Here is a 16,338-nt window from a genome sequence, read left to right on the forward strand (position 1 = left end):
ATGGGGCTTTATTTCTGAACAGGACCCTTTCTAGTTAAATTATCTCTATATTTATATGAAAAACCCATGGGATTCTCACCCTGTTTGGATTTATCCCCCACAGATTATCTTCCGGAAAATCAGTGATGTCAAGAAGGAAGAAGAGGAGCGCCTACGTCAGAAGAACGAAGTAACGCTGAGCATCCCTGTGGACCACCCTGTGAGAAAGCTCTTCCAGAAGTTCAAGCAGCAGAAGGAAATGCGGAACCAAGGCTCAACGCACATTGATGCAGAGAGGAACCAGCTCCAAGTGGAGAGCCGTGCCATGCAGAATGGGGCTGCCATCACTGGCACCAGCGTGATCACGGTGTCTCAGATCACACCCATCCAGACATCCTTGACGTACGTGAAAACCAGCGAGGCGGTTAAGCAGAACAACCGGGATGCAATGGAGCTCAAGCCAAATGGCAACAGTGACCAAAAATGTCTCAAAGTGAACAGTCCCATGAGGATGAAAAATGGGAACGGGAAAGGGTGGCTCCGACTAAAGAACAATATGGGAACCCATGAGGAGAAAAAGGAAGACTGGAATAATGTCACAAAGGCCGAGTCGATGGGGTTATTGTCCGAGGACCCCAAGAGCAATGACTCGGAGAACGGGGTGACTAAAAACCCCTTGAGGAAAACAGACTCTTGTGACAGTGGAATCACAAAAAGTGACCTTCGTTTGGATAAAGCTGGTGAAACTCGCAGCCCTCTGGAACACAGCCCTATTCAAGCTGATGCAAAACACCCCTTTTACCCCATTCCTGAGCAGGCCTTACAAACCACACTCCAGGAAGTCAAACACGAACTCAAAGAAGATATCCAGCTGCTAAGCAGCAGGATGGCTGCCCTTGAGAAACAGGTGGCAGAGATTTTAAAAATACTGTCCGAAAAGAGCGTGTCCCGAAGCTCTTCCCCCAAGTTCCATTTATCACCCGAGCTCCCGCCGCAAATCCCCTGTCAGGATATTTTTAGTGTGTCGAGGCCTGAATCACCAGAATCAGAAAAAGATGAAATCCACTTATAACATATACCTATGTGTATATATGTATACAGTATATATGCAGGAGTGTATATATACCCTTATACATATATATGTGTGTGTGTATGTGTGTGTGTGTGTGTGTACAGTAAATATACATACATATATATTTTCACGTGCATCCAATATGACTTGAACACAACAAGGATTTTGATATGTAAATATTGCATGTCCAGCTGGATTCTGGCCTGCCAAAGAAAACAATTATTAACATAGATATTGCTTGTATAATATGCAGTTGACTGCATGCACACTTTACATTTATTTATAACCTCTATTATGTAATAAAAGGATGACTTTTGTTTAACCAAGGCAATGTACTATTTAAAGAATCAGGGTCCAACCTGCCAATATTGCCATGACAGTTTTGCTCTCAGGCTGGGTGAATTGAACTTTTTTTTCCTCCTTATTTGTCCTTTCTGCAGAGTTAAACAATAGAGTAACTTCATGTGGAAGACGTGTTCGCTCTTCAACTAGAACTATTTCCAGGTGTTGTTTCATTATGATATCATGTATATTTACGATAGATTTTTCTCCCTTTAAAGAGGAGGATTCATCTGAGTTTAAAGGGACAGTATTTTTAACCAGCATCAGGTGATAGTCTAGACTGTGAGAACTTATTTTGGTGGGTATTCTGCATGCACTGCATTTCATCCCAACTACCCTCCTGCTCTTCTAATGTTATATTTAAGGGACAATAATAATGATTATTTATGTAAAAAGAAACAAAACAAAACACCTCACATGTAGTCCCTGTATATTTTGGGGGAAATGAACTCTTTCTTGAAAGCCTCCTTTTATCGACACCATTCATACTTAACTCTTAGAATAATAATTATGTAGATTCGGGTAGTTACACTCAGCTGCGGTGTCTGAGTCTGTCAGTGTCTTTGTTATAAACTCCAATTTTTCAGGGGTTTATTGTAGTTCCCCCCCAAAATTGCTCCTGGCTGAGGCTTTTTACACAACTTCTCAGCAAGGGTAAATGAAATCTTAGCTCAGCTCCTTGTGAGCTGTACAAGTGGTTTTCAAAGCCTGAAGTTAAATGATTGCAAGGGATTTTTTGCACTTTTCCTAGGATGTTTATAACTCTGACATTTCCAGTGGCAAGAAAAACGATCAGGTGATATATTTGTTAAGAGGTTGCTCCACCGACATAGAGCCTGGGTGATTGGGCTGTGGGTGGGGCAGGTGAAATCCAGTCTTAATGGCTGCTGCAAATGATTTTGAACTATGGGACTCTTTCAGTTAATTTTTGGTCAGGCTTCAGGTATACAGCTGTGGTCCCCCAGACAACCAGTTGCAAAGTGTACTGGGGCCATTAGATCTGTGTTAATACGGATCCTACATTCTCTCTCCTAGCTTACTCCCCTTGGCACCCTCTTCGCCCCATCTGCCACACATCTGATTGCTTAACCTCCAGCACCATCCTTGTCCGCTGTCAGTGTGAGAGCAGGGCTATAGTCAGGAGGGATCTTGTCTTGGCTCTTTACAGCCCAGGTGAATTCTACTCTGCCTGCCTATGTGGTTTGCAGATAAGCCCTCTCTCCTACTCACAAGACTTCCAGATCTGTTTGGGCCTGATCCTCAGCTAGCAGTAATTGGCAGTGCACTATTATCTCTAATGGAGCTACACTAATTTACACCAGCTGCAGATATTGCTCCTTTACAGAGCCTTCCCTCACTCTTGCACCCATCAGAACTGTCCTTAGACTCTCGAGAACAGATGCTCTTGCTGAACTAGACCAGGGGCGGGCAATTATTTTGGGCAGAGGGCCGCTTACTGAGTTTTGGCAAGCTATTGAGGGCCACATGACAGGCATCCCAGGGCAGATAAATATTAATTCTTTAAATTTTTTAGGGGCCCTGCGGATCGGATAGAATGGCCTGGCCGACTGCATCCGGCTCCCGGGCCGCATTTTGCCCACCCCTGGACTAGACTGACACACTAGACCATAATGACTCCATCAGGGAAGGGTTTCCACATTGTGCTTTTATGACCTTTCGTGTCACAATCCCACCTTTTAGAAAGTGCCTGTAGTAGAAAAGAAGCTGTTTTAATCAGCCAGGTGAATAACACTCATTTTATGATTATGAGGCAACCTTATCAAACCAACCAGCAGAGCCATTGCTTTGTATTGGGTAACTTCAAAAAAACTCTCTTGCAAATTATGCATTTTACTACGTTGGAAGCATGAAGTGTGGTACGCAGGGCTCTTCACATAAGAGCTGAGTAATTCCACAAAAGAGCATCACAAACCCAAAGAGGTCCTTGCATCTGTTGTTTCAATCCCTGTGGGCTTTTAAGGCACATTTTTCTTATCTTTGCTTTTTCTTTTCCCATCAAATCCCCTATTTCAGGGAATTCATGGAGAAAGGGGGGGAACCAGATCCAACTGATGGGGCAAGAAAGAAGGGACAATTTATTTTGGATGCTGCCCGAGGTGCCTGGCTCTTTTTGCCCATTTCACCCTTGCTTTGTGGGGGCTTTGGCTTGCATTGGCAAACATTTGCCGCTCCCTTTTGCCTTCGCCGTTCAGTGGCAGGTCCAAGGCAGGTAGCTTGGAGGCCCAAGTACTCACTGCTCATTTTGCAGGGACAAGTTGCACTTGCAAATGGAGGCCAGGCATAAGGCCACTAGAAAGTCCACATTTCAGGAAGCGTGGCATTTATTCCGGCATCTGGCACAAGCACAAATATTGTGGGTACAATTGAAGCACCAGGCTTTTAAACCTGATGTCTGGCTTCAGTCTCTGACATGCAGCAACTGATTTTCCTGTATCCATCGACAATGTGCCTAGCTGTTGCAAGTGTCGAGAGACTGACTATGTTTGATCTCACCTGGCATCCCATCGGTTATGGTGCAACTTCATCTCCCCATTCCTGACTGCAGCTGAGCCAACGTGGTTTTGCTGTGTAGGAATGACTGGCGATTCCAGGGGACAGGGTACCATGTATATACCACTGCTCAGCTCAGGGGGGAGGGAAGGGGTGGGTGGCTGAACTTCAGCATAGAGGACGGAGTGGGAAAAGCCTGGTTGCTGGCTACTTCCCAAGGGCTCCTTGCCTCACAGGGTGTGGGGCAACAGTTCCTAAATGAAGGGTCGTGGAATGTAAGAGTGGGGTTTTTAGTCCCACTGCAATTCAGTTTATAGCACATGGGCTCACACCCAAGGCAGGGTTGTGAGCCAACTGAAAGTGGAGACACCAGTCCAGAGGTGGGCTCAACCACTCAAAAAGCTTGGGAGCTGTTGGGGTAGAAGCTACTGCAGATCCAAAGCTGCAGAATTAGCCCAAAAAAGAGGATTCTTCCCCTGCTCTCTTTATACAACCTCCCCATTACTCGCTGGGGACTGGATTTTGATTCATTGCTATTAGCAGCTAATTCCATGAATGCATGGAATATGCCTCCAAGTTATGCTGCAGCACATACAATAGGCATAACAGGATAAGTTAGTTAAAAAACATTAGCCTTAACTGTGAATTCCTTTGCCTTTTGTGGGGGGATTTAGTTCTTTCTCTATAGCTGATACTAATGCAAAGTAGAACTGCATGGCATGCTAAGGGTTTTTTTGTTTTGTTTTTTCATGGCTTTTTTAAAGTCACAAATTAGGTGTAACTTCATGCCACTTTACAATGAGAGAACATGTAACGAAACTAATCCAACCTTGAATATTATTTGAGCCAGCAGTATCAATTACAGTTCAGGTACAATGCTACTGGTTAAAATGCATATTGGCCAAAAGCTATTTATGCTATGAAATAGCAAGTTGACAAAGCAAAGTGTTTCTAGGTTGAGTGTCAATACTTGTGCCTGCTAATCTTTCTCTACAATGTTCCGAAGTCATTCATTGCGAAGATCCATTGTATTAGTTCATACCTGTAAAAGGTCGTATTTACAGGGCCAAATTTTCAATAGGGGTACAATGGCTGTTCTTGCAAAATGGTAACTGGAGCATGCAAAGTAGATATATCGGCCTTTGTTGATTTGCTAGCACAAGGGTGTTTGAATGCACATTTTGCAGATGCAACCCTTATGTCTACAGTTCTGAAAATTAGGCTAATATATATTTTAAGTGCTTTGCCTTTACTTTAAAATGACAGAGCATTACATGTTGTTTCATGGAGTAGCTACGGGATCATTTGTTTTGCTTCCCAGCCCCTTCCTTCCTATGTTTGCATGATGTGGTTGGCTGTGCTGCTGAAGAGAGTATATACCTTTTTCGTTAGAGAAGCATGAGTTCAGTGAACACTGTAAATATCAGTCTCGTTTTTCAAGCAGGGCAATATTTGCCGAAATATAACAGTCTAATTCAAACTTGCCTAAAAGTGAACACCTACGTTAATACGTGCAATAATTAAACAAATAAACAAACAAACAAAGAAGTCTGTTTTGCCTAAATCAGCACTCAAGTAGTTCATATCCCATTTTGGGGAAGCACTCAGCTGCATGCTTTCAGATTCTTTTTTGAGAGCTGTATAAATGTACATATGTTCATGCTGCAGACGAGTAATAGCTATAATTCTTAGCACTTTCCTTGCGCTTTACATATTCAAAGCGCTTTACTAACACATAAGTGGATTTTATCTTTCTGGATAAGATACCAATAGAAATAAAGAGTGTACAGAAAAGAAAGCACTTTCCAAAGTAAATGAAATACCTTGAATAATATTTTTGCATAATATTATATATATAGATATATATATATATAGATATATATATGGTCTGAATAGAAGTATAATATCACATCATGGTAATAGCTCAAAAACTTTGAGTAATTAACCCAGTAAAGACTTGGTCATGACATATCCCTGATTATACTGATTTCTTATTTGTAAATTTGTAAGAATTTTTTTTTTTAACTGAGGGTTCGGGATTAGAGTATAACTGATTATTTTGGAGACAAATAAATAAACTTTTACTATCTTTTCTTCCTATTAGCCTTGTAGATTTTGCAGAGTCAACATAGCTGTAAGGACTTGATCCTCCTCTTATTGAAGTCAATGGCAAAATTCCCATTGGCTTGAATGGTGCAGGGTCAGCCATGAACGTGTGCCCTGGACTCCCTTCAGGCTCATTGAGAGAATCTAGTTCCAGTTACAAGTACAAATGCATCCATTAGCTTCGACTGCATGGGAAAACAACCATGTTACCCAGCTCTCAATGAAGGTTGACTTTGGCTTTCAGAAGTCTGAGTTTTGGTGGAAATGCTTGAATCAGAGAACACAGCATAACTTTCAGATCCTAGGCTGAATATGCTGAGCTGAAAGTTGCAAAAATAACACTGCATCACTTAATAAGCCAAGTGCTGAAAGCCACTGAGATGCCATAAATAAGGAACCTCATGAGTAGAGCTGGTCAGAAAACCAATGCTCTCTCGCTGAAAAGTTTCGGGATGACAAACAAATGTCAAAGGTTTGTGGCAAGGAAACGCAGGAAAAAGACTGCTTCAGGTTGATTGAAATATTTTGCTTTGATTTGGACTATTTTTCAAACAATTTATGTAAAATAAATTTTGCAACAAAGTCATTTTGGAACAATACAATGGAACATTCCTTCTCAAAAATGTCAAAATGGGATGTTTTGACAGATTTTGGTTTTTTCCTATGCAAAATGTTGTGGAAATGTAATCTTACTGCCAACCTTCTTCCTGTAAAAGACTTGACACATGGGGATGCTGGGCTCCTCATAGGGCTCCAATTCTGCAAGGGCATGAGGACCCTCTTCTCCCATTAACTTCACTGGGAGTGGAGAGTATTTAGTACCTTTAAGGACTGTAAAAGGTAGTAGGCGTTTTTCTTGGCCCTCCTAAAAAGACTCTGACATTTCTTTCTCAGGGAATTCAAGATAGGAAAACACATTTGTCTATATAATGTCCACCAAATGTCCCTGTTCCTTCAAGGGTGTAGGTTGTAGCCGTGTTGGTCTAAGGACATAGGCAGACAAGGTTCCTTGGGTGAATCTGATATCTTTTATTAGACCAAGGAACCTTGTCTGCCTGTTCCTTCAATGAATTCCACTGGTATAAGTGAGCCCCATAGCGTGGGTGAGGAGAAGAGAGGGTCTGCTCATGCTGACTGATTGACTTGAATTTAAGAGCCAACTTCTGGTTTTCCTCCACATGTGTCTAGTTTATTTTGGGGTACAAAGAAACAAAATCTCTAATTTCTAAAAACCATTTAAACATGTTTAAAAATCTGGCACAGTTCTTAAAGCAGAATATTGTAGAGCACCTAATAAGAAATGACAGATTCCATGTCATTTCTACCAGAAAACCAGTGAGTTCTTTTAATTAAGGATGATTTTTTTGATGGCAACAGATGCAAAAGTTAGCTTGGAGACTAAAAAGGCATGAGAGACAAAATGAAACCACTGCCACTGGGTGCAATAGTAAAAAAAAAAAGCGGGGGGGGGGGGGGTCTTGCATATTGTGGTGGGACAGTCAAGCACATATGTGGTGTGTATACTCAGCCAATGCAAGCATTCAAGTGCTTGACCAGCCTAAGGTAAAGACACTCATCAGATTTTGGTGGAGCTCTGCACATGATTTAGAGTTGGAAACTACATGGTGGTGCCAGCAAGCTCAGTTATGCCAAAGGAATAAACTCCACCCACCTCTTCCTGCTGTACATGCATCAGTCCTGGAAATGAAGCAGTGAGGATCCCTTTGCGGGGGTCCTCTATGACACTGATTTTCTCAGCAGCTTTGGGAGCTCCCAGAGGAGCAATTTGGGGCGTGTCCTCACCAACTAATTTGTGGTATCGAGGCGCATTGAGTGGGCATAGGTGGACGGTGCTTATTTACCCAACGGTATAACTGAACTTTCTTCTTCTGTAAAGTCGGCGTGCCCTTCAGTGGTAACATGCTCAAAATTGTCTACATCTCACTGAATTTCAGGCAGTCTTAGGCTCCCAAATGCCAGCGAATTATGAAAATGGGACTGAAGTCTGAGCTACACACAGAACAAATAGAACAGTATCAACAAGGCACATGATTCCTTACTGATAAAGTTATACCAGTGCAACTTCTAGCATGGATGCCATTATATCACTACAAGCTGCCTTATATTGCTACAGAACATTCCCATTCTGGTGTTGACGTAGCCAAAACGATACCATTCTTGTCTGTAGACAGAGCCTTAGCCTCCTATGTGACTTAGATCCAGAGCCACAGATATTTCGGCATCTAACTCCTGGCCTTTAATGATCAGCTGATTGAAGGCAGCTCAGTGCCCATGTAGGTCTACTAGTTACCTATTTCTCCTACCACATTTGTTTAAAATTCTAGGCCTCTAAGGTTATGACCATCCACACAGACCCATTGTTACCACTGTGGTACATAGTTTCAGTGACACCAGAGATGTCACTGAGTTTAGCAAGGCTTTTGATACAGTCTCTCACAACATTCTTGCAAGCAAACTAAGGAAGTATGAGTTGGATTGTAAGGTGGATACAAAACTGGATGGATCATTGGGCTCGAAGGGTAGTAATCAATGACTTGATGTCTAGTTGGCAGCTGGTATGAAGCAGGGTGCCCCAGGGGTTGGTCTTGGTGCCAATTTTGTTCAATATCCTCATCAACAATCTGAAAGATGGATGGAGTGCACCCGCAACAACTTTGCTGATGACATTGAGTGGGGGGAGGAGGGAAGTACCAGATATGCTGGAGGGTAGGGCCAGGATTGAGAAAAACCTTGACAAGTTGGAGAACTGGACCAAAAGAAATCACATGAGGTTTGATAAGGACAAGTGCAAAGTCCTGCACAGGACAGAGCAATCCGATGCACGGTACAGGCTGGGGACCGACTGGTTAAGCAGCAGCTCTACAGAAAAGGAGCTGGGGGTTGCAGTGGACAATAAGCTGGATATGAGCCAACAGTGTGCCCTTGTTGCAAAGAAGGCTTACCGCATACTGGGCTGCATTGGTAGGATTGTTGCCAGCAGATTGAAGGAAGTGAATTTTCCCCTCCATCTGGCACTGGTGAGGGCACATATGGAGTACTGTGTCCAGCTTTGGGGCCCCCACTACAGAAAGGACGTGAACAAATTAGAGAGAATCCAGCAGAGGGCAATGAAAATGGTTAGGGGCTGGGGAACACGACTTCTGAGGAGAGGCTGAGGGAACTGGGCTGATTTAGTCTGGAGAAGAGAAAAGCGAAGGGGGGATTTCATAGCAGCCTTCAACTACCTGAAGGTTGGTTTTAAAGAAGATGGAGCTGGACTATTCTCAGTGGTGGCAGATGACAGAACAAGGAGCAATGGTCTCAAGTTGCAGCAAGAGAAGTTTAAGTTAAATATCAGGAAGAACTTTCTCGTGAGGGTAGGTAAGCACTGGAACAACCTGCCCAGAGAGGTGGTGGCATCTCCATCCTTGGAATTTTTTAAGACCCGGGTAGACAAAGCCCTGGGTGGGAAGATGTAGTTGGGGCTGGTCCTGCTTTGAGCAGGGGGTTGGACTAGATGTGACCTCCTGAGGTCTCTTCCAAGCCCACTTTTCTATGATTCTATGATTTCTATTATTCTATCTGTGTGATGTATCTTCCAAAAAAACTTCCAATCTAAATTAGACATAAAAGCAAGTGATAACAGCAAAAAAAAGATGTGAAGCAGATGAGCTGTGAGTAGGTGGCAGGTACAATGTGGAGATGTACTAATCATATACCCATCTTTTTGGGGCATGTTGTTTGTTTTGTCTTATAGGTTTCTGATGTAGTGTTCTGCGGTTGATGGAGCACTGGACTGAGACTTGGGAGATCTGGCTTCTTATTTGGTCATTGGTTTATTAGGTGAATTTTTCTGTCTCAGTTTCCACATCTGTAAGATGGGGGTAAAGCCAGGGAAAAAAACTAGTCTTGTGCAAAAATAATGTTTTTCTGCATTCATGACCCTCAGCAGGAAGCTCAGATGGGCAAGTTAAAGAGAGAAAACTCGAGGCTGAACATGAGCAAGCATGAAGAGTGGGGACTTTAGAGGTTGAGAGAGAAATGGAGGTTGTGATGTTCTGTTTTAATGGGTTGCATGTAATCAAAGAAAGGGCCTTATTAACCTCAAAATTAATGTAAAGACAAGCTAAGAAAGCCTTTTCCTAGGAGGCTTTGGAAAAAAAAGCCTGCCCGATAGACATTTCCTGAGATGGTTTGTCAATTTTCCCATGAGATGGATTCTCTGTAGGTTTGGCCCACTCTACCTGTTGATTCTATTGTTCCTGAATTAAAAGTGATTTCAGATATAATAATTCCTGCTAGTCACCCAATGACTATTTGCACTGGCTAGCAAAAGTTTCCTTAGCTGATCCTTGCACCTACCTTAAGCTCAGTGGTTATGTCAAGCCATGGAGTTGAGTAAAACCACAGCTCAGTCCTAAGGCAGACAAAAGACAGCAGGTGTTAGAGAAGTCACACTCCTGTGCAAAGCTTACAAATGGCAGGATGTGTAAACGAGGCATGGAGTTACAGTGAGAAACCACACATTTCTTCCAAAGGGGTTCAGGATCAGTGCAAGCATTTTTCTCAAAACACAGCAGTGCTGCAGGGCTATAACTGTGTGGTGGAAGAAACATTCAGACCAACTTGCTTCTGTTCCGTCAATAGAAAGGAGTCCAGTAAATACATTTTATCTAGACGATAAAGGGAAAAGTAGAGGCTTTGCAAATAAGTCAAGCATAAAATGATGTAAAAGTAGACAGAAGTCAGCCAGCACAATTAATACACCCTATACAATTCCAATATTTGTAAAATATCTGCAGTTGCAAATGCACACTAGTGGAGTCATATTCCAAGTGCAAAGTTCTTGAGTTTTTGCTTCCCCGCCACCCTGCCCAGTATCAAAATCTAGTGTTTTTACCATCTGGGTCAGAAAAAAGAGAGAGAGTGCTTCTAAAATCTGATATGTAAAGAATGATCAGATGAGTTCGTTTTTTATTCAGCACCTGTTTTTGCAAGATGTTTGGAGAGAAGGTGTATTTTTGTATTTGGTATGTCTGTTGAGGAGCCACTTAAGTTGTAATTTTTTTCAGTGGCCTGATTTATGTGTCCAGAGTTTTTAAGGGATATCGTGAAGACATCTAAATATTCACTAATTGTAGCCCATTACAGGGAATGGGTGGTATTTGGAGAGCAGAGGATGTTTCATGGGCCAGGTCTACACGAGACGCTGACTGAGCATTTGATATTGTGCACACAAGTACTTAATGACTCTGCAGTAACCAGAGTTACTGTGCAATAGCATCCCTGAATGGCTTGTTGGGGACACCGACTGCGCAGTAGCTCATTACTGCTACACAGTAGTGCCATGTCACACTTCATGGCACAAGATGCTACTGCACAGTAGTAATGGGCTACTACGCCGTCAGCATCTCATATAGACACAGCCAGTGGCTTATTTAGCTCACGCACATCAAAACTCAATGGTAAGATTTCAAATGCACCTAAGTAACATCAGAGCATAATTTGCATTGACCTGCAATGAGATACATGCTCCTTTGTGCCTATAGCCATTTTTTAAACTAGGACTTGAGCTCCTGTGGATGCTCAGAAGGACCTCAGCCTTTTTGGAAATGTTACCGCTAATCTGAAAAGTATTGCAGCCTTTGTTTCATAGACTAGTGGAATCTTCCATTTGAGTGGTAGGGTACCAATACAAGGCTCACATGCTTATATGATGCTGGAGATGGGGACCTTTAAACTTGGCTGTCCTTAGGCACTGATGCCACTGGAAGTGTTGCCTAGTGACTGCAGGAAAAGCATATCCACTCTTAAATTAAATGTAAGCACATAGCATTACACCACATGGATTAGTACATGGACAGACAGCATGACTAGGCTACTCAGAGTTGACAGTTTCTGATGGATGCCACATGAAGCATGCTTATTGCTTGATTGCCTGTTTTTAGTTTTAGTGTAACAAGGAACCTGTTACCTAGTGCCAGAATAAAGTGTATTTCTAGAAGCTGGTACACATCAACTCAACACCAGAGAAAGCTGGCATCTCCTAAAACAACAGTATATAAATAAGTCTTTCAGCAGGCATCAGCTGAAGTCTACACTTGATGCCAGACTTGAAGAAAAAGGTATCAAAAGCCATTGCAACACTGACAATAAGCACATAACCATATGGTATCTATTTGCTTGGGGCTGACAGTTTAAGTTATACCCTTGTGTTCTCCAGTAAAGGGTAGATAATAAACGTGCGGGTCATGTTAGCGTGATTTATCAAAGATGCAGTTGCAAAGACACATGCCTTGTTTGCATGTGTAGTGGCTGAGAGTACTCCTGGCTACTGCAGATTTACATGGATGACTGGCTGGCGTATTTATTTCTAGTACCTGGGCATTCAGAGTGTGCCCAAGGTGTGGCAGGCCTCCAGTCCTTGAGATGCAGTCAGGAATATTAGTGCAAATCGCTACTGTTCTCAGTGCAGTTCCTTATCGATAACAGTGTAGGGGCAAGACATGCCATCCTAACTCACTCTGAACCCCTCATAAGAACTGCTGTTTACTGGGTCAGACCATGGAGACATCTTGCCCAGTATCCTATGTTATGCAGTGGCAGAGAGTGGATGCTGAAAGGGAGACTGAACAGGCATAACCAGGGTTTTTCCCCTGTTCCTACTTGCAGCCTCCAGCATTTAAGGTCTAGGGCCTTTAGGAATCACCCACTCTCAAACCTTTGATTACCAGTCTAGTAGGGTAATTAGCACTGGAGTGAGGCGCTAGCCTGGGGTTCAGTCCATTGCCTGCTTTGTACAATCAGGCCACTCATTTCCACTGTCAATTGTACTTTATGTGAGGTAGGCCACAGTCTTCACCCTGAGCTTGCGTGGCCTAGTGCTGTGGTCCCCTCTGTTTCCCCTGGCATGTCCTTAGGCTTTGCTCTGGTCATCATTTCCATTTCTCTTAGGCACCTGGCTTCAGCTGAGCCATTGCATCTCTTTTCTGTCGCTGGTTTGGTGGCGGCTCTACCTGCCTCACCTCAGGAGCAGAGATGTGCATGACCCGCCACTGGCCCATGCAGGGCATTAGAGCAGTACAGCCCACTTTTCTGACTGAGCATGAGCTGTTCAGCAGTACTCGGCATCCAGCAATGGACTCTGATGGCATACAAGTCATCTGAGACTGCAGCTCATTTTGCATGGCTGGCTTCTTGTCCCAATTCTAACAGAATAGGTTGATTTTTTTTAAAGCACAAAACAAAATCTGTGCTCCTTTCCTAATTTTGTCCTCTGTTGTCCCTGCAGAACTAATTACTGCCTTCTTCTGTTGTAGCATCAAATGCTGTTTGACCACAAATTCTAATTTATTTATTTATTTTGTGGTATAATTATGAGCCTTCATATTACCAAAAAAGTTGAGGCAGTTGTCAGGACCTTGAATTTAACATGCATTAGTGAAAATGCTGAATAAACCAATAGTGTGATGAGTTCTGAGCACCTCCTCTCCTACTGAGGTCCCTTCAGTGCTCAGGACCTAATTGAATCAGAGCTTTTATTCTCCAGACCAGTCTTTTATCAGACTCAGTAACCAAACTGATGCTAGCGCGGCGGCGTTGAGAGCAGGATGGTAGGTGAATATGATGTAATGAAATCTCAGGAGGTTCCTAGAGTCCGTGTATGAGCGTTTTCTCTATAGATCTTATTTAGTTAGGCTATAAAGGTGCATATCTACCCTGGCTTCAGACTAACACAGCTAACCACCTCTGTGTGTGTGGACTCTTAACCACGCCTCTCAAATTACCAGCAGGGCCCAGTGCCACGAACCTGCGTAATTCTATCAGTTGGTAAACTCAGTTTATTGAGCAGACGGTTCGGTGGTTAGCAATAAGAAAGGAGTCAAGTTTTAGAAATATCCATCCTCTGGGAGTTGGGCAAGATAGTAGAAAGACAATAAAATGATTTAGCTGAAGATCCATGGCACACCATGGGAATGTCAAGCAGGTGATCGATACCAATGAAATGGCTTACTTCACATCTAAATGCAAAGCAGCTAGGTCAGTGTGCCTCTCAACTGTCCCAATAAAAAAAAAAAATCAGGGATCAGCATAACAGAGCAAGTCTTGCTTCTGTTGAGCATGGTTCAGGTACAAGAAGAGTCTAATTGGCTTCCCCAAAGTACTGTTGGACCATGCATATCCACCAGCATTTTGCGTATAGGGACAGATTGCAGCACATGCTTAAGGAAAGTCTGAGCCATTTCACAGACCACTAGTTCTGCAGGAGGCAAAATGTGTCCCTGAAGCATGTACTGCAGCATTTCCCATCAGCATATCTCTCCTGTGGCACCATAAGGCAATTGTGGCTGGCAAGGGGGCAGACAGTGCAGAGATACAGGAGAAAGGACTGGTCACAGTTACCCTAACTGGGCAACTCAGCAGTCAAACCTCAGGTGGTGGATGTCTAAGTATTCAGGACAGGGGGGTTATTCTATTCACATTGGCAGGAGCTACATGCTAAATTTCTCTTCACATCAATGACATAATTAACACCGCCCCCTCCAAGCTTCATACACTTTATATACCTATTTACTATTTATGCATGACAAACCTTCACTCTGCTCCCTTAGCAACTACTGCAGCTCAGCACTTCCACGCATTCACATACGCAGGCACTATGCTAATATTCACATTATTGAAGGGTGTCTCATTAAAAGTCTCCAAGTTAAAAAAACAAATAAAACAAAAACCCCAAAACACCAATGCTCCCTGCATGTTGCCTTTGCCTGAAGATTTTTCTGCTTAGATTTTAAAATGAGTTATTTGTAGAAAAGCTTCCCTGGAGTATATAAGGGGGTAATGATCTGTTTAGCCACGTGTGTTGAAAGGAAGCTTTAAGTTGGCAGTGACTGTAATTAGTGCTAAACTGATAACATCCGAGTGTACATGCTGGTTATCAGCTGCATCAGCTACCAAAGTGATCTCTGCACAGCAGCTCCACTTCCTTCTGAGTGTGTGTTTTTGGACCATGGATTTGCACGTGCAAGCTGCATTTGTATGGCTTGGCAGAGATCTGACTAAATGGCTTGCCCACATAGAGCCTGTAATCAGTGAGCATCTTGCTATCCATCTCTATGATGTACAAATCAGGCCCTTACAGCTGGAACCAAGTGAGAAGGTCCCAGCTAGGTCCCAGCTTTTCTCCAAGCATAGGATGTCCAGCTCAAGAGTTTGGTTAGACCCCAATACCTAATAGAAATTAGCCTGCATCCACACCCCACACAGAATGTGCATAACATTGGCAGAAAGTTTGGGGGTGTTTTTGTAGTTTTGGTCAGCAACTTAAAAGTCACAAAATCACCAATGAAACTATACTAATTAATGCATTTTTGGGATCCAAATTCTTTCTTCCTGAACTGCCAGCTAAAATAACTGTTGATAAGTCTGGAATGCTTTTGCAAGGGAGTAGGTTGCACATCAGTTTGGCAGTGTACTCTCTGGGGAGAAGCATATTTAAAAATAATATGGAGGATACATCTATTTTTAGCAAAAAGAGATCAAGTAAAATAAGTAGATGGAAGCTAGTAGCTACACCTCAGCCTGGGACAACCTGAAGGCCTGCACCACAGGAAGACCAGTGGAAAAGCCACTGATACTAGTACAGCGTTCTTCAGGGTTTTCAGTAGGCCTGTGTGAAGTGACTAGTATTCGCTTCGGATTTCGATTCGACCGTTTCAGGGGACAGTGATTGGATTCGGTGATTCGAATCATTGTCCCAGATTGATTCGGCCGAATCTCTGAATCTCCGAATCACCCTGGCCCATCCCCTGCCTGCTCTCCCAGCCCCGGCAATGGCTGCCCCTCCTGTCCCAGCTCCCGGCACTTTGAAAAAAAAAGCCCCAACTCACCAGGTGCTGCCGGGCGGGGAGTAATCCCTGCTGCCCCATACCATGTTGGGGGGTGCTCTTCCATGAGCCCCCTGATGCCCCAAGGCTGCTGCAGGAGCTGGTGAGTCTGGGGGTTTTTTTTCATTTTTTTTCTTAAAGGGCTGGAGCTGGGGTGGGCAGGGTAGCCGTGGGGGAGATGAGGGAGCAGGCGAGGGTCAGGGAGCTCATGCAGAGCCTCTCATGCAGTGTGGGGTAGTGGGAGGAAGCGGGATTGCCTCCCACCCAGCAGCACCCAGTGAGTCGGGGCTTTTTTTTAAAGCACCAGGAGCTGGGGTGGGCAGGGCAGCCATGGGAGTGGGGCTGGGGGTGCAAGCGGGGGTCAGGGGGTGCTCAGGGGGGGCTGGGGGATCAGGAAGGGGATGGGGTCTGGCAGGGGCCCCCCCCATGGCCCCCTTCCAC

General features: G+C 43.7%; 1 protein-coding gene across 1 annotated transcript in view; it reads left to right on the forward strand.

Annotated features, from left to right (window-relative positions):
- Positions 1 to 5,993, forward strand: part of KCNH5 (potassium voltage-gated channel subfamily H member 5) — a 271,205-nt gene extending 265,212 nt beyond the window's left edge. The window contains exon 11 of the mRNA XM_014598759.3: positions 104 to 5,993. Coding sequence (XP_014454245.1) covers positions 104 to 1,051 — 948 coding nt within the window. The 3' untranslated portion in view covers positions 1,052 to 5,993. The remainder of the gene's footprint in view (positions 1 to 103) is intronic.
- The last annotated feature ends 10,345 nt before the right edge of the window (positions 5,994 to 16,338 follow it).

Source organism: Alligator mississippiensis, chromosome 2 (genome assembly GCF_030867095.1).
Source record: "Alligator mississippiensis isolate rAllMis1 chromosome 2, rAllMis1, whole genome shotgun sequence".
Classification (NCBI taxonomy): Eukaryota; Metazoa; Chordata; order Crocodylia; family Alligatoridae; genus Alligator; species Alligator mississippiensis.